The sequence below is a fragment of the Microtus pennsylvanicus genome, chromosome 3 (assembly GCF_037038515.1).
Source record: "Microtus pennsylvanicus isolate mMicPen1 chromosome 3, mMicPen1.hap1, whole genome shotgun sequence".
NCBI lineage: Eukaryota > Metazoa > Chordata > Mammalia > Rodentia > Cricetidae > Microtus > Microtus pennsylvanicus.
The window spans coordinates 76,212,653-76,235,839 of record NC_134581.1 but is presented as its reverse complement, the minus strand read 5'-3'; the positions used below and the strand labels follow the sequence as shown (position 1 = coordinate 76,235,839).

Genomic DNA, 23,187 nt, shown 5'->3' with positions numbered 1-23,187 from the left:
TCCCCACCCTGAGGCTGGTTGGTGAGTGGGCGGACGCAAAGCAGACGCAGTCGGCAGTCCAGGAAGTTTTATTGGGTCTTGGTTGGGTCTGGGTTCCCTTCTCCATCATCCCGCGGCCACGCTCAGCGCCCATTGCTGGGCGCGCGCAGCTGCCCTATCATGTCGGCCAGCATGCGGTTGCACAGCGCGGCGTACGGGTTGAGCAGTACCAGCTGGCGCCGCGCGAACTGGCTGCCCAATCGCGCGGCCTGCTCGAAGTCCCTGCGGGCGTCGTCGTCCCGGCCCTGCAAACGAGCCAAGAGCCCGCGCTGCACGAAGCTCTGGCGGGCGGCGCGACCCCGACCGCCGCTCAGCGTCACTGCACGCTCCAAATCATCCAGGGCACCTGCGGGTCGACGGGGAGATGGCGCGGGTCAGCGAAGTGCGGCATCCGAGCCCCAGCCAACCCGCCGAACAGCCCAACCCCGCCATTCACAACTCGCCTTCGTGTGGCAGACTTTTGAGCCAAGAGAGATTGTTATTCCTAATACGGAGATGAAAGGTTGATAAAACTGTTTTGGGGGACTACCCAAATGCAAAGCTGAGATTAAAGTCCAAGGCTCGCCCCGGCCTTGTTCCTAGTATGTTCTACCACTGATGGATCCAAACGTGAAAGTTGCTGGGAGGATTTGGTCATTGTATTAGGGAATCTGCCAACTGTCAAATGGCTATAGCTCACACCACAGTGGCTAAGCATCTACTGTGTTTATGGTGACCCACTCTGAATCCTAGAGTTCAAAAATTAGATCATTGCCTATACAACTATTTCCTGCTGTAACGCCAGTCTCTTTTTTTCACCTTTCCCCGTCTTTTCTAGTGCAGACTATGAAAGCAGCCCTCTTCTCATTTCCTCCTGCATGTTCTTCATTGCCCTGTATCTGATTTCACTAGAAGGAGGTCGTGGAGCCAGAGCTGGCTGCCCTGTTTTATTTTTGTGATTCTCAGAGGAACATACTTGGGTTGAGTGTCAGAACTCAGAACCCCAGGCAGCCAGCTTAGGGCTTTTGTAAAGTCCACCAGCTGTTTTCTTTGGACCCTGCTTCAATCCATATTTTCTAGTCTCCTAAAGCGGCTACTAGGACCCTGGTGTTGCTCAGCACCATCATGGAGAAAGGTTGAGCTTCCACCGTCAGGGGCTCTGGTTCCGGTTCTGGTTCCCTACCCCATCCAAACTGCAAACTGAGCAGCTCTGGGCCCAGACATTGCTCAGTTTCCTCTCGGCTGCCAGTATCCAAGTCTCTACAGGTGGGGTCACCTACCTCCCTGCTTTCCACCTGCAGGCTGTCACCAACAACCTATGGCAGACAAGCCTGCAAAAGGAGCTCTGTGGGTATCTCCTACAGCCATTAGAGTGGAGTCCAAATTCTCTAGTTTAAGCTCGGGGAACACCCCCGCCAACTAGTCCTCTATATGAGCTGGTTCTCTACCAGGTCTCTGGCGTACACTTTCACTCCCATCTGGCCCAGTCCCTGGTACTATTCCTCTCTGTCCCATGGTCCCCATTCTAGTCACAGTGACCCGAATACACCGGGTTTCACCCAGTTGCTTTCTCTGTCCACACGTCCACACGACATCCTTGAGCGACAATCACCTTCTCAGTCTGACACTGGTAGCTTGTCACCGTTGGGTCTCTGCACACCTCAGCAATGCTTGGCTTTCCATCCTTCCATGGGGCCCGCTCCAGCCAGTCTGGAGTTCTGAGGCCCTAGGACCTAGGCATGCTTTCTAGGCTCCTAGAGACTGTATCAACTAATTCCTCATCTTTCAGGATTTACCCTTCGAGAAGAGGTCCCATGCTGCTTTCTCTCTGATTTGCCTGCTGGTAACCTAGTTATGAGCTCCCTAGGGAGCAATACCACGGGATTTAGAGCCCCACCACCTCTTTGATATCCAAGGCCAGCCACTCCTCAGCTGGAGGAGGGTGGGGAAGCCATCTATCTATATCTCTGCAAGCTTCCCTTTCTTTGTCTCTGCAGTGGAATAACAACACACACCTTTTAGGGTGGTCATGAGGACGACTACAGGCCAGCTGACTGCATCCTGCCTGGTCCGCAGTAACTGCTAAACAAACGGTTTCTACCTGTGCCCTCCTCTTGCCTACCCACTGCCCACAAGGCTCTTATTAATGTTCCTTAAATCCACGAACAGAATGCAGCCTCTTGGTTTTCATAAGTCTCATGAAGTTAGCCGACTCCATGCCGTCTTGGATTTTATAAGAACATGGGCGTCAGGGAATTTAGCATCTGTGTTACTAAACCCAGCCCACAGCCAACTCATCTCTGGCCTTCACGGAAGGGGTTCTTTCTGTGGAGGATCTCTGGTGTCTTCCCCTCCTCACCTGCTACATCCCCCTGGAGTCGCCGGGCTTGAGCCCGGTTGTTGTAGGCAGAGGCTCTCTCAGGGAGCAGGCAGATAGCTTGGCCAAACTTCTCCAGGGCTGTGTGGAGGTCCCCAGCCTCTGCTGCCCTGACTCCCTGCAACTCCAGGGCCTTGGACTGCTCCAACTGTGCTTGAGGGAAAACAGCATCTGTACCAGGTAAGAAACAAGGTGGGGACGTGCACGGTAGGGAAGAAAATTAAAAAAAAAAAAGCCACTGTGGGCTTCGACATTATGAGACAGACGCCTGAACCAGAGCTGACTGTGTGTGTGTGGATCACAGCAGAGGTGACTTGCAGAGTCAGGGATAGGAGTAGCTGAGGTCACAAAAACTGGGAACTAGCACTGGCTAAGAGACCTGAAAGAAATACTGGATGGCTCATCTTGGTGGAGAGAGGCTCAACAACTCGTTCATTGGTGGCGTGTTCTAGAGTGGACCACAGTCCCAGGTTGTGGAGCTTAGATTTGAACCCTTGTCTTTGGCTCGTCCTCATTTTGCTTTACACACTGCCTCTGACACAGACTACTGTAACAATCCCAGGTTGTGAAAATCACTCCAGATCTGTCCTTCAGGTTTTCAGTCTGAAGCTTCAGTAAGGCTCAGGCTTCACTTGGGCAGAAGCAAAGCTCCAAACATCTTTCTTATTAGGCAATGGATCATGCTGTTCCCTTGGGGGCAGCAGCTACCTAGCGCAGGGCCTGGCTTGTAATAGTGGTTAACAAAGGAAGCTCTGATGTCATGTCAGGGTGTCAACTGAGCCACCATCCCGTCCTGTTTGTCTTCCATCCCTGTTGTGGGGGGAGGGCGTGTAACATCCCCTATGTCAAAGACTTGAGAGCTTGACTTCAGCCAGCACAGTTAAACCTGGATCATGGGAAGATTAGTGGTAGGTTTAGTGGTGAGGCTGAATGATGAGAGATGAACTCTGGCCTTCTCTTGACAGTCATTTCTGCAACCCTACGCACTGAAGTTCAGAGGACCTCCCTGGTTCCAACCCCTACCATAACCTGCGAGGGGGGATTGAAGGGTCCTGCCTCATCACACTCTTAGGGAACTTCAGGGGCCAGCTAGTCAGCCTACAGGGAGGCAGACGATGCCAAGGCCAAAGGTTTACCTTCATCGTCTTCTTTCTTTGCTTCTTCCAGGTCCAAGTCAATGACGTCTCCAAATGGGGTGTCGGGGTTGAAGATGGCCTGCAGCACCGCCTGGTCATTTGGAGTCCCCATGGTGCTCAGCTCCAAGGTCTCCAAAGGTAACTCAGGATACAGGGGAGGATGGTGGGAACAGGGTAGGGCTTGTAGGGGCAGTTGTGAATGGAGGAGGCTCTGCTCTGGCACAGCTACCAAATCAGAAGGGGTGTCTTCCAGCCCTTGGTTCAGCCTCCATGGCTAGGGTTAGTGACCTGGTCTGGTGGTTTTACAGTATTTCCCAACTGAACCTTAACACAGAATAAACAAACCCTGTTTCAGCCTTAAGGTGGAGTGGAGCACAGACCGGACCAAATGCTTTTATTTTATTATAGTTGGGTTTAGAAACCACTAGCCTCCCATTAGAGGATATAGGTAGACAGAAACGAAGCCCTTTCATCCAGAACCTGTGAGGTCACAGATACACATCACCACTCAGTGAAGGACACCCCAGGTAAGGGAACCATCTTAAAGAAGGGAGGTCTGGGCACTCAGTAACCCAGTCACATGCCCCTCTCTTCCCCACCTCCCACCAAGGCCAAAAGGAAGCTAAGCTGAGTGCAGCAATAAACTTGACATGTTTATTAATTAAACTATCACTTAAATAAAAAAAAGTGCATAGAAAATAAACATGTTTAAAAACTCCTTTTTTGTTTTTACAACTATGTACACTTTTTACTTTTACATTCAGTCTTTCGTAGAGAGCTTTCAGCATTATTATTTTTTGAACTATTAAAGTATTTTCCTTCGTCCCTGTCTCAGGGAGTTAACACTGATGGACTTTAGACACATTTTCCTCCCCCACCCCCGCTTTTTCTCTAACCAGAAGCTTGGAAGAACACAAGGAAAAAAAGGAAAAAACAAAACAAAACAACCCCAAAAGATCCATTGTACATGATACAGCTGTTGAGAAATGTCTTAGTCTAGAAACAAAGCTTGTCATTGTTCAGCTCTTGAAACAATTATTCAACCGCCTGTATTTGCTAAGGAGACTGTAAGGTCAAGAAAAGAACACCACAAATCTATTTTCTTGGTTGAAAGACAGAACTAGTGTACCTCAGAACAAGATACCAGAAAGCACAGAACACAATTTTCCCCTAAATGCAGGTGGAAACCCCAACATTCATAACCAAAAGTAGAGAAACGAGGAGTACAGGTACCAACTGGCAACATTCACAGGCAGGAAGAGCCCAGGTGACACCACTCTGCATTGCACTCTGATCTTGGGGACGGGTGCCTGTCATCCTTTGTGGTTCGGGGTTCCTGCATAGGAATCAGAGGCCCCAGGAGCCTGATGTTTTCCTGCCTTGACTAGTAACTGCAACACAATTCTTATCTATAGTGTTAAGAGAAGTAAAAGCCATGGACTGAACTAGGCTGTTACAATGGTGCATTCCTATATTAGTTCCTATATATATATATATATTTATATTTATTTGAAAACCAAAACAAACGAACAAACAAAAAGGTTGCAAGTTTTCAGAGTGAGAGACTTGACTGGTGTTCATGATTTTTCATGATTCGGCACAAAACTATCTGCTCAATAACTTTGTATTGCTTTAAAACGAAGGAAAGGAAACGTAAAATTACACCCAGCCCTTTGCAATGACCCGCTTTTCCTTAAAAACAAACAAACAAAAAAACAACAACTTGGTTTTTATGAAAAGGAATCCCAAATCCAAAAACAGTGAACATCTGATGAGGCTCTGACCTTTAGTATTTTCAGGTATTTGATTGAGCGTCAGTCCTTTAGAAAGATACATTCATTAAAATATTTTTTATATGTGTTTTGTCTTTTTTTAATTTTTAGCTTTTTTTAAGTTTTTTCTTTTTTTTTTCTTTTTTTCTTTTTTTTTAAATGTCAAGGTTGCTGCATGGTGCTCATTGGATTGGCCGGGGGATTGACAGAGGTGAGCTGGGTCCTGGCAAAGGAGTTTGGGTTGAAACCTAAGAGGTACCAGGGCTTCCCCCTTAATTGTGATTGGTCTAAAAACAAGGAAGGGGTTGTGCTGGACATGGTGGTTAACAATGAAGGAGCCCAGGGACCAAGTTCCGGCCAAAGGGTCAGCGCCATGCAGCTATTCTGGTTACACAGTTGTCACTGGCCACCAGGAAATGCAGCCACAACAGGTTCTAGCAGCAAAGCCGTCCGAGAGCTGGCTCTGAGAACCCACGAGGTTTGCAGCTGTCACTCCTAGGGGTGTGGACCGCCCCTTAGGGGATTCTTGGGAATGACCCACCACGCAAGTCCTCAAACTGCACTTTTGTGCGGAGGTTTGCTTGGTCACTTTCAAAATGAAGTCAGACATATTTTGGAGACAGCTGTGCCTTTTGTTTGGTTACCCTCTTTCCCTCTTGTGGGGGCGCTCTGGCTTATCCCCCAAGTTGCTGGCAGGTATGCTGAATTTTGGCAATGGACTCAAGGCTGAGCTGAAAGAGGGATTTCTGTGGTTGACAGTGGGTGGGAAGCAAGGCAAACCATCTGCAGCTGGCAGAGGAGGGAAGGTGGGTTCCTCCCGTCCTCAGGGATTAGGGTTGTAGAAAGAGGATGAGGAGGGGGCTCACAGTACAGCATGGCCTAGCAGGGCAGTAACTAGGTCTGTTAGCTGAGTTTCCCCCACCCTCTGACTGGCCTTTGGGTCTCTCTCAAGGTGAATGCATGACCCATCAGTGCATTAATCGTTTCAGTAACAAATGCAGCTTCAATTTTTCTCATTAAAAAAAATAGGAATACAAGGATTTACAAAAAAACCTCACACAGTGCAATAAGAAAGGAAACCAGACACTAGTGGAACCCCTCGGGCCACTGCATCTTGTTCAAGGGCAAAGGAGGGTGGGAGGTGAGGTCTGGGTAGAGAGCTTTTCCCCAGTCCCCTGCTGGCACTTCTCCACGATGACAAGGAAGTCTCTGCCATCCTGGCCACAGTGCTGGGCTTCCCACATGACAGTGGAAACAGTGACAATGTTCCAGCAAAGCCACCAGACAAAGTTCTTAAGGTCATGGAAGAAAAGGGAGCCCAGGATGGAAGGCACAGCAGAGCCATGAGTCCTGGGCAGAGAGCTGGGCTGCATCATATTGCTTTGCTGACTTCCATAGGAGAAGAGGACGCCCCACCCTCTACTTGGACTACACTACCCTGAAACCTTGTGTCAGGTGCAGAGATCTGCTTGATCGCGAGTGGTCAGACTGTGCTTCAGTTTCAACAGGCTGCCCCCAAAGAGGGCACGAGGTGGTCAGTGGGTTCTTTGTAGGAACAAGGACTTGGCAGACAGACAAGAAGGAAAGGAGATGATCTATGAGGCAGACAGTGATGGCAAAGGTCAGGTTGCCAACTTGATGGCTGCTAACTCTGAAAGAGAAAGGTGCAGGAAGTGGAATGCGCTGCTCGGCCCTCTGGAGCTGATCTAGAGGGAGGGGGCAGTGCAGGAGAGACTGCTGTGCCTCTAGGAGCTTCCTCGGCAACGGAGGGCAGTGCCTAATGGAGCGGTGACTTTCTTTCTCCATTACCGGAAAGAGCAGACCCAGGGAACATTTATGTCAATGGGCACAAACAAGCTATACATGGAACAACAAAAAATACACCTTCCAGGGGGAAGCTGGGCAGGAAAACCAGACTTTGTGTGGACAGCTGAATATTTTCTCTAACTTCATCCTATGAAAATAAAAAAATCATTAAAAACCGATCTTCTTTTAAATTAGGATAATACCACGGTTTAAAAAATAGCCTTGTCATAAGTGCTTCTCCCTATGAAGTGCTTCGCATAGAAAAATATACAAAATATATTTACATTTATAAAACCTTAAATAGTAAACTGTAAACAGAACAGAGTAAAATCCAATGACTTAATTTAACAGGTTCAAGACACTATCTTGGGGGAAGAAAGAAACATTTGTTGCTGTTTGTCCACATCCTAAGAAGTAACCAGGCAGTAGTGTCATTATGTTTGCTCAGCCAGCAGGACTGCAGGCAGCTGGCAGAGGCCCCCCAGCACATGTGGTCTAGCCCCGAGTCTGGGGCCTTGAAATCTGATTAGTGTTCTTTCAGCTGGACACTGACCGTTTAGAAACTCATCTTCCTACGTCTTTTAAGAAAGGGAAAAGAAAGCAAGCATGTCCTAGAAAGGGCTGGGGCTTATCCTGGTTATTATACCCTGGCTGTTGCGGGACTCAAATCCTACTGAAATCATCTTTAGCTTGTTGTAAAAAATCTTGCTACATATATCTCTTTAAAACTCTCAGTGGAGCTTTATGAGATCTCCGAATTCTGTCTGGTTATGGCCAATGGCTCCTGTCCACTTCCCCACCTGGAGTGCTTACAGGCTCAGGGGACTTTCTGTAGGCACTTCCTATACCCAATAGGGAGTGTCCTTGAGCAGGGAGACAAGCCCTGCCACCCAGAAAGAAGAATGGGAAAGCAGCAGATGAAGGATGGAGGAGGGGGAAGGCGTGAAGAGAAGGGATAGAGAGGGAGCCGCTCTATTGTCAAGAAAGGTCACTGGCTGCGGTAAGGCTCACAGGGTAACACTCCCACTTACAGCCACAGGCTCAATGTTTGGTAATTAATTGGCACAACCCCAAGACAGCCTTTTGACACCAGAGGTGCTAGGAAACCTGTCTCCCAACCAAAGCAAACTCTTAAGTAGGGAAAACCACCAGACCTTCTGTTTGTTGAACAGATGGCCACGGGCCAGGCCTGACTGGCACACTGCCAGGCATCCCACCAGCCCTGGATCTGGGTTCTTGTCTGACCCATCGCTTATAGGGCTTGGGAGAGGGCTGAGGTGAAAACGACAAACCGCTCTGACATGCTCAGATCCCATCTCCACTGGGAGTCACCCTCTAGATGCTCCTCCAGGGAAATCTCCCAGGAGCCCGTTACCCATGTTTCCAACAAACAATCAGAAAGGCCCCACGAGAAAGCCAACCATGGTTTTTTTCCTTGAGACCTCTCTTTCCAAGACTATGATCACATGATGTGAATGTGGGACTTTAGGGTGCTCAGCCAGAGGACCCTCAACTGCCCGCTCAATCCTGGAGCTCCTGGCTGCTGAGAAATCCTTCAGCATGGCTTTGGGTGGCCCTGGGTCCTGGTACTCCATCACAGGAAGGTGAGCAGCTTTAGTTCAGGAATTTCCGGCATTTCTTGGCGCCACAGTTGCAAGGTAGCTTGTTGCTGGCATCCTCAATGGGGAACTTATAGTCATAGGTAAGCTCCTCCCCTCGGTAGATCTTGCGCATGGCGAAGATGACAATGTGCTTCTGCCCATCAATATTGATGACCCGGGAGTAGCAGTTAGGCTCACATGAGTGATTGATGAAGCGGGCAGCATTTCCATGCATGGTGGCATCCACTACTTCTGAGTCATCAATTCGGAACATGTAGCAACCAATGCCCTACACATGTAGGAAAAAGAACTATTTATTATTAATTTATTGAACCAAACCGAAAGTCTTGCACATGCTAAGTAGTAAAGCACTCTACTACTTCACATTTCCAGCCCTGAACTTACTCTTTCTTTCAAGCACTATGGGACATGGGTGGCTGTCAGAGGACAACTTTCAGCAGACAGGTCTTCCCTCTACCACAGAATTTAGGGCATCACGTCTGAAACACCTTGATTTTGAGATAGGACTTCTCTATGTAGCCCAGGCTGGCCTTGAACCTGAGGCGAGAGGTTTCCCACGTAGCTCAAGTGCTGGGATGGTAGGTATGGCATGCTCACTCTGGTTGAACTTGCCGCTGCTCAGGCTGAAGATCATTTCCTATTCTGCTCCTGGTGTTTCCACAGAGGAGCCAGTTTCTTTTAAAATTCTACATTTTTCTCCTAGTTTCTATTTTTTTTTAAAATGCTTGGAGGAGGAATTTCTAGATTATAGGCACTAGACTAGAGGAAGACTGTTCCTATCATATAGTAAGATCCTAAAACTTATGTGGCCATGGACTTTAAATCCTGGAATCCACAGAGCACCTTTATCTACTAATCCACAAAGGGGTTTAGAACACTTATGGGTTCATCACAAAGTATGGAGATGTAAGTGAAATCATGTTATTATTTCTATTGGGATCCAAGGATCATGCTAAGAGTTGACAGCCTCTTTCTACAGCAAAGGAGAACCTAGGGAGCGAGCCCGGCACTCACCTTGCTGTCATAGTATTTCTCGCGCTTGTCAGTTTGGATGGAGCGGATGACATTGCCAGCGTACTCAATCACCATCTCACCTGCATCGATGTTTCTCTTACAGAAAAGACCCCGGCCGTGGATGGGAGACCTAGGCCATGGACACAAAAAAACCAGACACAAATTTCCTCTTTCAAGTTTTTTACATTTATTGATTTTATGTGTATGAGTATCTTGCTTGTATGTACATATGTGTACCATGTCATGCCTGCTGCCTATGGTAGTCAGAAGAAGGCACTGGACTTTCTAGAACTGTAGTTACGAATGGTTGTGAATCAGTCTGTGGATGCTGGGAACCAAACATAGGTCCTCTGCAAGAGTAGCTAGTGTTCTTAATGGTTGAGCCATCTCTCCAGACATCAAGATGCAAAATTTCAAATTAATTAATTGTGTGAATAGGTGAAAAAAGCCTGCTAGTTCCCAGTAGAGACAGTCACTTGGGCGGGAGGTCTGGCCCCACTTCATTTGTGTGTATTATACTGCACTGGTAAATTACCAAGCATTAATGATTTCTCCATGCTGTAGCTCACAAGAGGCAGAAGTCTAAAGTTAAATTCCTATCAACACCAACAGCTACAGCTCGCCAGACTCAATAAATCTACTAAAAACTTCAATGACTGAAGGAGAGAGGCCACTCGGTATTTTGGTCCACTGTATTTGGGAAAACACTAGTTTTCTGAAATTCTAAAATCGCAACCCTACCTGTAGACACCAACCGCCTCCTTAGAAGTCTTTTTTAAGTGCCGGAAACGCATGGGCATCGGGAGATCCATGCTTGTTGCCCTCCTAGAAGAGAAGAATGCTGTTAGGAATGCAGTGTTCTGAGGGTGGACTCAACTCCTACAGAGCCAGGCACTTGCTCGGTGTCAGCCAGGAGAGCCTTAGGCTCTTCTGCCTCTGCCTCCCAAAAGTCACCACACCTGAGTTCATTTTGGGTTTTCTTGAGACAAGGTCCTTGTGGCCCAGGCTAGCCTCAAACTTGAGGCAACACTCCTGCCTCAGCCTCCTGAGTACTGGAACCATATGCCTGTGCCCATGATGACTGGCTACAATGTAATATATACATAGCTCTTGGGGGTTAACGGTGACTAGTATCACATGAATAGTTATTGGGATAGATTATTATTAAAAATACATCCTATAATTATTCAAATTTCATATTCACATTTTTTTTAAAAAAATATTTTTATGTGCATTGGTGTTGGCCTGCATGTCTGTATAAGGGAGTCAGAACCACTGGAACTGGAGCTGCAGACAGTTGTGAGCTGCCATGTGGGTGCTGGGAATTAAACCCGAGTCCTCTGGAAGAGCAGTCAGTGCTCCCAACCACTGAGCCATCTCTTCAGCTCCTTCATATTATTTTCGTTACCAGTCAGCTAATGCTACTTCAGTGTAAACTATATATCAGTGTCACCCAAGAAACTGCCATCCCATCAGAAAGTACTCCGGGTGAAAACCAGAAGTTTCTTTTGTGTTTTTTATTTGTTTTGTTTTTTGGAACAGGGTCTGATGTAGGCCAGGCTGGTTTTCAACTCAAGTCTGAATGTAGCTGGGAATGATCTTAAACCTGAGATGCTTTTGCTTAACCCCTGAGTGCTGGGATTACAGGTGTGCAGCACTGTGCCCAGCTGAAGAGAGGAGTTGTAATGACTATTAACACATTTCTAGGCATTAGTGGTCTCTTTCCCTCTAGAGCCACAAGAAGAAGCAGTAGTCTCATGTATAGTACATCAAAAACTCCTATTCAACTAAGAGCGGCAGGAGTCAGGGTGTCAAGTCAGGCCATGATGACTCACCGAGCAGACTTGAGTTGTACCTCCTCCTCTTCCTCGTCGTTAGGGTTGTACTCAGGAGGCTGTCGATGTTTAGAAGCCAGGAAGTTAAACATGTCAAATGCCGACTTCCTGGAGCCAAAAGATTAAGGTTTGTTTTTAGAGAAAGGCTCTAGTAAAGGAGTGAGGACGGCACCACTGATACTGAAGACCTTAACGGCAGTGGGACAGAACTGTCATTAGATAACAAAGCCAAGACTGCAAATGCTCATAAAACAAAATGGGCCCAGTAGTGGTGGACACATGCCTTTAATCCCAGCACTTGAGAGGCAGAGGCAGAGGCAGACCAATCTCTATGAGTTTGAGGTCAGCCTGGTCTACAGAGCAAGTTCCAGGACAGCTAGGACTACACTCAAAAAATCTGTCTCGAAAAACCAAAAAAGAGAAGAAAAAAGAAATAAAGAGAATATCAAAAACCCAAACCAAACAAAATGGAACTTGCCTCAAGTGGACCTCAGCCCTGGCTGAGCCGTGAGGGTTCAAGGGGGGTTCATTGGCCTCTTCTGGTTTGTGGAAACGGAATTTGTAATTCCGACAGTGCTTGGCACCAGACAGCTGCTCAATCAAGAACACAACCGCATCATGGAGAATCCCGAGCATCCTCAAACCGTTCACACCTAAAGAATGAAAGGCACCTGGGTGATGAGTGTGTAGCCACAGGAAGCTGAGTGACATTAACAAAAGGCTGCATTGGAGAGCAACAGCCAAAGGCTAATACTCTGGTAGGTGACATTGTAACTATTTAGAAATTGGCATGAGAATGCTACTGAAATAATGCCTGATAAATTTAGAATGTTTACCATAAATTGTTCTCACCAAACTCTGGCCTGTTTTCTATGTGTTGCATGTATAGAGGGCTATGTGCCATTTTATTTCATGCTCATAATGGCCACCCAATGTAGGAATCACCAGTCATTGTTGGGGCAGGGTAAGCGAAAGGACCAGGATCAGTTCAAGATCCTTAAGACCAAGTTCTCTGCACAAATGAGATTTATTTTCCCCAAAGGGACAAAGAGCAGGGAATAAGACAAGAGATAGCAGACAAGGGAGAAGAGGTAAAAGAACAAGGGGCGGGGAAGGTATTCGTTATGGGGGGCAGCAACAAAGACCTGCGTCTGGAGCTGGAGGAGACAGATGTGGCCCACAGACAAATGGCAGTTTATAAAGGCGAAGGGGAAACCTGTGTTAGGATGAGGTGTTTAATCTTAATTGGGCACGCTAATTAGGGCAGCCAAAATGGGGCTCTGATTGCTGGACTCCAATACTTGGATAACTGAACCTTGATAGTCAGTCTCAGAAGGAGGAAGTGACCAAATAAGGGAAAAAGAGACCTTAGTACTAGCTTTAAGAATATAATTTCATGCTGGGCGGTGGTGGCGCATGCCTTTAATCCCAGCACTCGGGAGGCAGAGGCAGGCAGATCTCTGTGAGTTCGAGACCAGCCTGGTCTGCAAGAGCTAGTTACAGGACAGGCTCCAAAACCACAGAGAAACCCTGTCTCGAAAAAAAAAAAAAAGAATATAATTTCATGGTTTTTACCAAGGCAGAGAGAGAGCAGGGAATAAGACAGGAGATAGCGGACAAGGGAGCAGGGCAAGGCCTACCAGGTCCATGTTTGCCATGCCCGGGTCGGCTAGAGTTCTTTCACTAAGTTTGATATATAACTAGGCAAGCACCCTGTCACTTGAGTGACACCCCAGCCCTTTAAAAGCTTCACGTTAAAGAGAGAAAACTAACTTAGCGTCATAGACTTTAACACAGCCCAGGTCACACAGCTGGTGTGCTGGGATTTGAACTTTGTACTCTATAACTCCAAATCCGATCTCCTTTTTGTTTACAGGTAATAGAGCACCTGGTTCTGAGCTCATATGCACCAAATTCGAAAGGAGCGTCATTATTTTAGACACAGAGCCCTCCTGGGCTTACAGTGACTGTGGGAGCTGTACACTTCACGGCTGCTTTGTTTTCCTCAGATTCATGATGTAGAAGCATTCACATTTTCTCTTTATTTTATGAAAACGTTTCTATAAATCTGCTGGCATGGATGGCTGGAAGTATCTTTACAGAAAAGAAACAAGTCACTTAAACAATGTCATGTTTCTTCCTGACAGTAGCAATCAGCTAATGTTCTACACATTATTATTAGGTATGTTATTTCAACTAAGGGCCTGTGAATATGGCTGTGTGGAGTACTTGCCTACGTATGTGTGATGTCCTAGGTTCAATTCCTAGTACTGTAAAAAACTCTGGTATTACCATTAGATATAGAATAAAGTGTTTATTATGGATAAGAGCTCCATTTCAGGAGTGTGCTTATACTAGGATCACATACAATTCCAAACACAAAGTTAGTATTTACACCCTAAAGCTGGGAATTATTTTATCTTTTATTTAAACACTTTTTATTGATTTTTTTTTTTAAGATTCAACTGTGTGGCTTATACTAACAAGTTGCCAGAACATTTGGAGTCTGTAGCAAAGCAACAGCACCACCCGTTACCTGCAAATGAGAGCTGCTTCAGACGGGCATTGGATCGGGCTTCCTGGACTTTATCTGTCAGTGACTTCCAGGCATCTGAAAGGAAATAAAAGAAAACCATAGGCAGGAAAGAATTTGTGCTGACATGTCTTACTGCCAAACAGTGTGCATGGCCACTGGTCTAGAGAATCACACTGCACCTGACGTCAGCACTGCTGTTTTTCTCCACGTCTCAATTCAGTACCTGAGAAGCAGCCAGGAACACACTGTTCGCAGCAATTCCCTTTACCAGGGGCCTGAGGATACGCATACCTTTTGACTCCCGGTATCCTTATCCCTGATGCATTGCCATACTTGACCTTAAAATTAATTTTAAAAAAAGTAAACAGGGATGGATGTGGTGGCAGCTGGGTGTGGTGGTGTCTGCTTTTAATTTCACCTCTCTGGAGTTGGTGGATCTCTGTGAATCTGAGATCAGCCTGGTCTACAAAGTGAGATCCAGGCTAGTGAATAGTGAGACCTTGCCTCAACAACAAAAGTTAATATACAAAAGAACGGGATTCGTTACGATTCCATTTTCTTTTCTTTTTAATAGAGACAGTTTTGTACTGTAGGCTAGTTTGGAATTCACTGGGTTGCCCAAACTAGCCTTGAATGTGTGCAATCTTCAAGGCTCAGCTTCCAGAGCGCTGGGACTATAGGTATGCCCCACCAGGCCAGCTCACTCTCAGCCTTGTTACATTTTCATACACAGACATGTTCATTACTGTACTTTTAGAACTCATACTTTCAAATTTGTTCTTCTCCCAGCATTGCCTAGGCTGGTTCTGACGGAACTCCTGGGTTCCACTCATCTCCACCCCAGGCTCCACAGCAGGTGTGAGGAGAGTGCACTGCCACATCCGGGTCTGAGGATCTCTGATTCTTCTCTCTACCCTCATATCGAAGGAGTCACCAAGTCTGTCCACCGTTCCGTCCTTTCTTTTCCAATGTGGATTTTATTACCTGGCATTTCTACTACAGCAATACACCTAATAAATAATAATTTCATGCCTCCCAGTGTCTCTAGCTCAATGTTGTTCTCCGCCTTGAGGTGTTGGGGATCAAACCGAAGAAGGCTCTGCACACGCTAGATAAGCATTTAGCATACTGATCTGTACCCCAGCCCTTTCTTATTTGTTCATTTTATTCTGAAAAACTCCCTGGTAAGTTGCACCAGACCCAGTTTAAGCTAGCCTTGTAAAGAGCTGCTACACTGAGCTTTATGAATTTCTGCTTTTATTCTATTAAAAAAATTCAAAGATCTCATGGTTTGTCACTATGGGCTCTCTCTCAAACTTGTGTCCAATTCACCTTCCAATTTTCCTTTCACTGTTCAAAGGCATTTTCCCATTCACAATTACTCAAAACCGCAGTTTTTCTAACGTCATTACATTCTCTCTGGGGAAAGCTCCCTGCATTCCTCTTTGGCTAATCCAAATTCCACTTCCCCTTAACTGCTGCTCTAGTCATCTTTCAGGGTTTTGGCCCTAACTCACCCCAGTGATCTTTCATTTCTTTCAATGTTCCTAGTACTTACAGCCTAGGAGGCCTCACTAGTTCTCTAGCAACTAATGAACACCTAACAAACTAAGAGTGAACAAGACAGTAAAATTCCAGCCTTCACTGAAGAGCTCAGAGCTAAATGAGTGAGACAGGACCATAGCATTTGCATGCAGGGCTTTCTGCTGCAGCGACAGAAAAAGCAGAGCTGGCAGTAACCAGGGGAGATGGGAAGGGACACTGTGGGAGCACACCGGGAAGAGGAGGGGCAGCACTGCAGGGGGGCAAGCTGGAGAGAACAAGGAACACCGTGGGAGCACGTGTGGGAGCGCGCAGCTGGGGAAGGGCAGCAGTGCTGGGGAGAAGCTCTGCTCAGTATGTGAGTGCATGTAACGGCAGCCCTGAACTCTCAAGAGTGACAGCTGCCTCATCAACAAGAGAAATGCCTCTTGCGCAGAGAAGCAACCATAACAAGGGCCTGATTGAAGCAGACTTAACTCAAGCCACTCACCTTCAATGCTTTCCGCACAGATCTGAAAGCCATCGTCACTTGAAATTTCAAAAACAAGTCCTTTCTTGGGCTTTTTTTCAGTGATGTTTTCCTTCCTCTTTTGTTCCTGCTGGAGCCAAAGCATCAGTGGTGAGCTGAAACCGCTCTCTTCTTCTTCCACTGCTTTCGGCTCTAAGAAGGGAAAACAAGGGCCGTAGTATTTGCTTAAGCCAATGGGCATTGAGTGCTATGTGCAGAAAGCTCTACTCCAGTGGTTCTCAACCTGCAGGTCATGACCCCTTTGGGGGTCAAACCACCCTTCCACCGGGGTAGCCTAAGACCATCAGAAAACACAGATATTTATATTATGACTCAATAGTGACAAAATTAGAGTTATGAAGTAGCAACAAAAACATTTTTTTTATGTTGGGGGTCACCACAAGATGAGAACTGTACTAAAGGATTACAGCGTTAGGAAGGTTGAGAACCCTTGCTCTACATGCATCACCCCATTTCTGAGGACATACTGTTTCTCCTCACCAGTAAGAGCACTGAGGTGCAAGGAACTTGCCCTGGGACACAGCTACCAAGTACTAAAATGATGAGGGTGTGTGTGCTATTCAATAGGTGGTTTTTTGTTGTTGTTTTTTTTTTTTTTTTGTAGCAGAGCTTGTGGTATAACAATGTAATCTTTTTTTTTCTTCATACACAACTGCTCTCAATAGGATCAAGGCCAAGTCAAACCAAAGCAAACAAAAGTTCCCTTTACTACATCTCAACCACTGGTTATGTCTCAGATACTCTTCTAGGAACTTCACCCAGATTACCTCCTGCAGTCCTCACAATCACCACTGAGACAGGTGTTATTATTAACCGCCCCCACATTTTTGAGATAAGGTTTTACTGTGTAGCCCTGCCTGATCTGAGCTTGCTATGGAGACCATGATGGCCTCAAACTCACAGAGATCAGTCTGCTTTTGCTTCCCAAGTGCTATGCTTAGAGGTATGCTATCATAAGCCATCTTGATTCCTTTTAAAGGTTAGAAAACTGAGCTGGGTGTGGTGGTGCATGCCCATGACCGTACTGTTGTGGGGAGGAGGAAGGATGACCAATGCTAACCTGCGCTACCTAGAAAGTAAAGAGGCTAGCCAGGACAACACAGTGAGACATCATTCAACATAATGCAATGAAAGAACGAATACATGAATAAATACGGGGAAGATGAGGCAGGCCAAGTAAAAGTCAGATTCATACAGCTAACACAAACATGGGCTCTGAAGCTGCCTGGTTCTGGAGATTGAACTCAGTCACCACGCCTGCCTGGAATCAGTACTCAGGCTTGACTCAGGCTTGGTAACAGTCCAAATCAAGGCTAAGCCGTTCTCTTCTGGAAAGTCACTTTTTTTTTTTTTTTTTTTCGAGACAGGGTTTCTCCGTAGCTTTTGGTTCCTGTCCTGGAACTAGCTCTTGTAGACCAGGCTGGCCTTGAACTCACAGAGATCCACCTGCCTCTACTTCCCGAGTGCTGGGATTAAAGGTGTGCGCCACCACTGCCCAGCTGGAAAGTCACTTTTTTATTATTGTTTAGTTACTTAATCTGTTTTTCTAAGACAAGAACTCACCTCTGAGGTCCAGGCTTAGCCTGGGCCTCAGTATGTAGCCCAGATTGTTTTCAAACTCATGACAACCTTCCTGCCTCTGCTTCTGGTGTCAAGTGCTTGGGTTCTCTGTGCGTATCATGCTAACTGTAAAGTGATCAAATGGCACTAAGCCAGAAGTACTGTGAGGTGCACATGGTTTTAGGATCAAATACCAACTACCTAAGGGAGATGGTTCCAGTTTCTGGAAGGGAGTTTATCCTAAATTACCATCCAGATATGAGAAACAACCGAAGAGATAACCAAAGGTTATTGCAGCTACTAAAAATGTCACTGTCCTTAGAGCCAGTTTAACAAGAGGATCCACCTACGGTAGGTGATGACAGACCACGATCAAGGAAGCTGGGAGAAAGGGCTGAGTTTTACATCACCACTTAACTTCTTGGGACTCGGGTTGGTGTCTCTCCATCTAGAATATCAGGAGATAATGCAAACGATTCTTCCGTTTTTAGGCTGGGACTTATGATGTAGTACAGGCTGCCCTCAAGCCCACTCTGCAGCTCAGGCTTGCCTTGAACTCAATTCTATCTCAGCTTTTCAAGTGTTGGAGTTACAAGTGTGCGCCACCATGTGTGGCTAACACACGTGAACTTTTTTTATTAAGAAAAGGAAAAAAAAGTTTCAGCCTCCTCCCAGCCTCCCATTTCCCTCCCCCTCCTCCCACCCTTCTTCCCCTCCCCCTACTCCTTTCTCCCTCCCTCTCCAGTCCAAAGAGCAGTCAGGGTTCCCTGCCCTGTGGAAAGTCCAAGGTCCTCCCCCCTCCGTCCATGTCTAGGAAGGTGAACATCCAAACTGGCTAGGCTCCCACAAAGCCAGAAGATGAAGTAGGATCAAAACCCCATGCCATTGTCCTTGGCTTCTCATCAGCCCTCATTGCTCGCCATGTTCAGACCCATATCTATCACCATGCACAAAACTCAAGTCCAAATGGACTAAAGATCTCAATATCAGTCCGAACACACCGAACCTGATAGAAGAGAAAGTGGGAAGTACCCTACAACAGATGGGCACAGGAGATCGCTTCCTAGGTATAACCCCAGCAGCACAGACATTAAGGGCAACATTGAATAAATGGGACCTACTAAAACTGAGAAGCTTCTGTAAAGCAAAGGACACTGTCACTAAGACAAAAAGGCAACCTACTGACTGGGAGAAGGTCTTCACCAACCCCGCAACAGACAAAGGTCTGATCTCCAAAATATATAGAGAACTCAAGAAACTAGACTTTAAAATGCTAATTAACCCAATTAAAAAATGGGGCACTGAACTGAACAGAGAATTCTCAACAGAAGAAGTTCAAATGGCCAAAAGACACTTAAGGTCATGCTCAACCTCCTTAGCAATCAGGGAAATGCAAATCAAAACAACTTTGAGATATCATCTTACACCTGTCAGAATGGCTAAAATCAAAAACACCAATGATAGCCTTTGCTGGAGAGGCTGTGGAGGAAGGGGAACCCTCATCCATTGCTGGTGGGAATGCAATCTTGTGCAACCACTTTGGAAATCAGTGTTTTGGTTTCTCAGGAAATTCGGGATCAACCTACCCCAAGACCCAGCAATACCACTCTTGGGAATATACCCAAGAGATGCCCTATCATATGACAAAAACATTTGTTCAACTATGTTCATAGCAGTATTATTTGTAATAGCCAGAACCTGGAAACAACCTAGATGTCCTTCAATGGAAGAATGGATGAAGAAAGTGTGGAATATATACACATTAGAGTACTACGCTGCGGTAAAAAACAATGACTTCTCGAATTTTGCATGCAAATGGATGGAAATAGAAAACACTATCCTGAGTGAGGTAACCCAGACCCAAAAAGATGAACAGGGGATGTACTCACTCATAATTGGTTTCTAGCAATAAATAAGGGTCACGGAGTCTACAATTGGTGAACCTAAAGAAGCTAAATAAGAAGGTTAACCCAAGGAAAAACATATAGTTATCCTCTTGGCTATGGGAAGTAGACAAAACACACGTGAATTTTAACCAACCAACATACCTGCATTTTCTTGCTCACTTGCTGGATTGATTGCCTGAATTTCTGGAAGAGCAGCCACTGGTCTGAAAGAAAAATAAAACCAGACATGAGAGGCGAGGCCAGCTGGTTTTCAACTCAAAGATAAAACTGTTCACGATCTGCCATGTACTCTGTCAGCTATTTAAACAGTGGCTAAGAAAATGAGCATAAAGTGCTGGAAAATTCGTTTATCGGTGCTTGAGGGTGGGGGAAGTATGTATGCCTGGATGTTGAAAAGCTCCTTCCCCTGTGGGATCCAGAGATCAAACTTAGGTCAAATTTTAAAATTTTTCTTTGTGTATAGTGTGTGTGCCATGACTATATGGGTGCCCACAGAAGCTGGAGAGGCACTGGATGCAAACGAGGATGCTCTGTAAGAACAGAAAGTGCTTCGTCATCTCTCCAGCCCTAAAACCATGCTCAGAAGACTTCTTCCCAAATATTGGCAGTAAGCATCTGATTCTGAGATTGTTATAATAATAAAAATGGGAAGACGCTCGTCAGGACAGTGTTACTTACTCAAGTAAGTCAGCTGGCTTAACTAAAACCATGAGTAGGCTGCAGGAGCCAGTACACCACCTATTTTCAGCTTTTCAAATGTAATAACTCCTGAAATAGCCCAAGTGCATACTAATATGCATGAAGTTAGCTAGTTAAGTTAATACTGTAGAGCACACACAGCACTGGACGCGGCAGAGAAACAACTGGAACACAGCATGGATACATGTCAAAAACAATTAAGTGAAAAAACAAGAACAGTAAGTATAGCAGCATCCATTTAATATAAAAGTATGTACACATGCTTACGTAAGAGTAAACACACACACACATATCTGCAGAATAAAACCAAACCATTAGGCTGGAGACATGGCTCATTGGTTAATATATATCACTGGCTGCTTTTCCAAAAGATCCAAGTTCAATTCCCAGCAACCACATGGCAGCTCACAACTGTGTGTAACTCCAATTCCAGGGGATCTAACACCCTCATACAAACATACATATAGTCAAAATACCAATGTACATAAAACAAAAATAAATAAATCATAAAAACCCAAACTCCAAACCATTACCAAATGGACTTCCAGGGAAGAGACTGAGGAATGGGCAGGACATACAGGAGCCATCAGAAATCATTTAAATAACTTTAGCTTAGAGAAAGGCAAAAAAGGGTAGTGGTAGATGGGCCAGCAAGATGGCTCAGAGAGTAAAATGACCTGCTGTGCAAGCCTGATCGCCTGAGTTTGATCTTTAGAGTCTGTGTAAAGGCAGGAGGAGTGAAATGGTTGCGTCAAGTTGTCCTCTGACCTCTACACATGTGCTACACTAGTGCATGTACACCATACAGATAACTACAACTACACTAGTGCATGTAAACACATACAGATAATAACTACAACTACACTAGTGCATGTAAACACATACAGATAATAACTACAACTACACTAGTACATGCACACACATACAGATAATAACTACAACTACACTAGTGCATGTAAACACATACAGATAATAACTACAACTACACTAGTGCATGTACACCATACAGATAACTACAACTACACTAGTGCATGTACACACATACAGATAATAACTACAACTACACTAGTGCATGTACACCATACAGATAATAACTACAACTACACTAGTGCATGTACACACATACAGATAACTACAACTACACTAGTGCATGTAAACACATACAGATAATAACTACAACTACACTAGTGCATGTAAACACATACAGATAATAACTACAACTACACTAGTACATGCACACACATACAGATAATAACTACAACTACACTAGTGCATGTAAACACATACAGATAATAACTACAACTACACTAGTGCATGTACACACATACAGATAATAACTACAACTACACTAGTGCATGTACACACATACAGATAACTACAACTACACTAGTGCATGTACACCATACAGATAATAACTACAACTACACTAGTGCATGTACACACATACAGATAACTACAACTACACTAGTGCATGTACACCATACAGATAATAACTACAACTACACTAGTGCATGTACACACATACAGATAACTACAACTACACTAGTGCATGTACACCATACAGATAATAACTACAACCGCACTAGTGCATGTACACACATACAGATAATAACTACAACCGCACTAGTGCATGTACACACATACAGATAATAACTACAACCGCACTAGTGCATGTACACACATACAGATAATAACTTCAACTACACTAGTACATGCACACACATACAGATAACTACAACTACACTAGTACATGTACACACATACAGATAATAACTACAACTACACTAGTGCATGCACACACATACAGATAACTACAACTACACTAGTGCATGCACACACATACAGATAACTAAAACTACACTAGTACATGTACACACATACAGATAATAACTACAACTACACTAGTGCATGTACACACATACAGATAATAACTACAACTACACTAGTGCATGTACACACATACAGATAATAACTACAACTACACTAGTGCATGTACACCATACAGATAATAACTACAACTACACTAGTGCATGTAAACACATACAGATAATAACTGCAAATCTAAGAAGATAAAAAAATAGTCTACTTCATTTTTGTTTTACAAGCCTGTCTGCATTTAGTTTTATTAAAACAAAATAGGATCCTCTTTTTGGGGAGGGGGGTGGAAGTCTTACTATGAGGCCTTGACTGGCTTCAAACTCATAGAGGTCTGCCTGCCTCAGCCTCCCAGCACTGGGATTACAGACACCCATACCATGTGATGCCTGTCAAGAACTCTTCTGTCAACAAAACCAAACCCAGTGCAAATCAGGAGGAAGCTTGTTTTACACGTAGTGGACACAAGAGAGATCTGCAGCTCACCCCACAGGCTTCCCACACTCCTTCTGTGAAGGCTGTTCCACACCAACTGCATCCTGCTGCTCCCTGTCGGTTCTAGGCGTCCTATAACAGAATCGGTGTATCTTTTCAAGAAACCATCAGCAAATATGCATTGGACAGATAAAGTTCACAAGCCGGCAACAGGAACTAAGGTCACAAAGCTAGGAAGAGGGCACAAGGACCGTCTAGGGACAGGGAAGTCTCCTCCATACTTTATATGTTATACTTCCAACAATGAGTTTTTTAAGAAAGAGAGGGCTTCAGGAGACTGTGCAGCAGGAGTCCTTGCCCATCAGAGAAGACTATCATTCTCCTGCATCCCCAGACCTCAGGGAAACAGAAACAGGAACAAATAGCAGCACTGACTAGGATCAAAGCAAAAAACAATCAAAGCCGTGGCTCTCAGTCAAACCATTCACAGAGGAGCTGGTTTCTGCTCCACCCATCACTACCAA

General features: G+C 45.3%; 2 protein-coding genes across 7 annotated transcripts in view; both read right to left on the bottom strand.

Moving 5' to 3' along the window:
* Positions 1 to 52: 52 nt before the first annotated feature.
* On the bottom strand, positions 53 to 3,805 carry Ttc36 (tetratricopeptide repeat domain 36). Its single transcript, XM_075966130.1, has 3 exons — positions 3,532 to 3,805; positions 2,378 to 2,566; positions 53 to 385 (listed from the first exon to the last, which is right to left on the bottom strand). Exons 1-3 carry the CDS (start codon positions 3,641 to 3,643, stop codon positions 123 to 125), a joined length of 564 nt encoding a protein of 187 aa, XP_075822245.1. The 5' UTR covers positions 3,644 to 3,805; the 3' UTR covers positions 53 to 122.
* A 1,655-nt stretch (positions 3,806 to 5,460) lies between these two features.
* Kmt2a (lysine methyltransferase 2A) overlaps positions 5,461 to 23,187 on the bottom strand; it is an 85,892-nt gene continuing 68,165 nt past the window's right edge. For 5 of the 6 annotated variants that reach the window (XM_075966115.1, XM_075966117.1, XM_075966113.1 and 2 more), the window contains 9 exons: positions 22,715 to 22,795; positions 19,796 to 19,857; positions 16,149 to 16,319; positions 14,117 to 14,191; positions 12,055 to 12,233; positions 11,581 to 11,684; positions 10,487 to 10,570; positions 9,746 to 9,875; positions 5,461 to 8,999 (listed from right to left, as the gene is read on the bottom strand). In XM_075966115.1, coding sequence (XP_075822230.1) covers positions 8,724 to 8,999; positions 9,746 to 9,875; positions 10,487 to 10,570; positions 11,581 to 11,684; positions 12,055 to 12,233; positions 14,117 to 14,191; positions 16,149 to 16,319; positions 19,796 to 19,857; positions 22,715 to 22,795 — 1,162 coding nt within the window. In that variant the 3' untranslated portion in view covers positions 5,461 to 8,723. The remainder of the gene's footprint in view (positions 9,000 to 9,745; positions 9,876 to 10,486; positions 10,571 to 11,580; positions 11,685 to 12,054; positions 12,234 to 14,116; positions 14,192 to 16,148; positions 16,320 to 19,795; positions 19,858 to 22,714; positions 22,796 to 23,187) is intronic. The other variant, XM_075966114.1, reaches the window with a different exon arrangement.

Coding starts and splice junctions, on each gene's coding strand:
- Ttc36 (XM_075966130.1), bottom strand. CDS start 3,643: ATGGGGACTCCAAATGACCAGGCGGTGCTGCAGGCCATCTTCAACCCC. Junction 2,567..3,531: donor AAAGAAAGAAGACGATGAAG/GTAAACCTTTGG, acceptor TACCTGGTACAG/ATGCTGTTTTCCCTCAAGCA. Junction 386..2,377: donor ACTCCAGGGGGATGTAGCAG/GTGAGGAGGGGA, acceptor GTCGACCCGCAG/GTGCCCTGGATGATTTGGAG.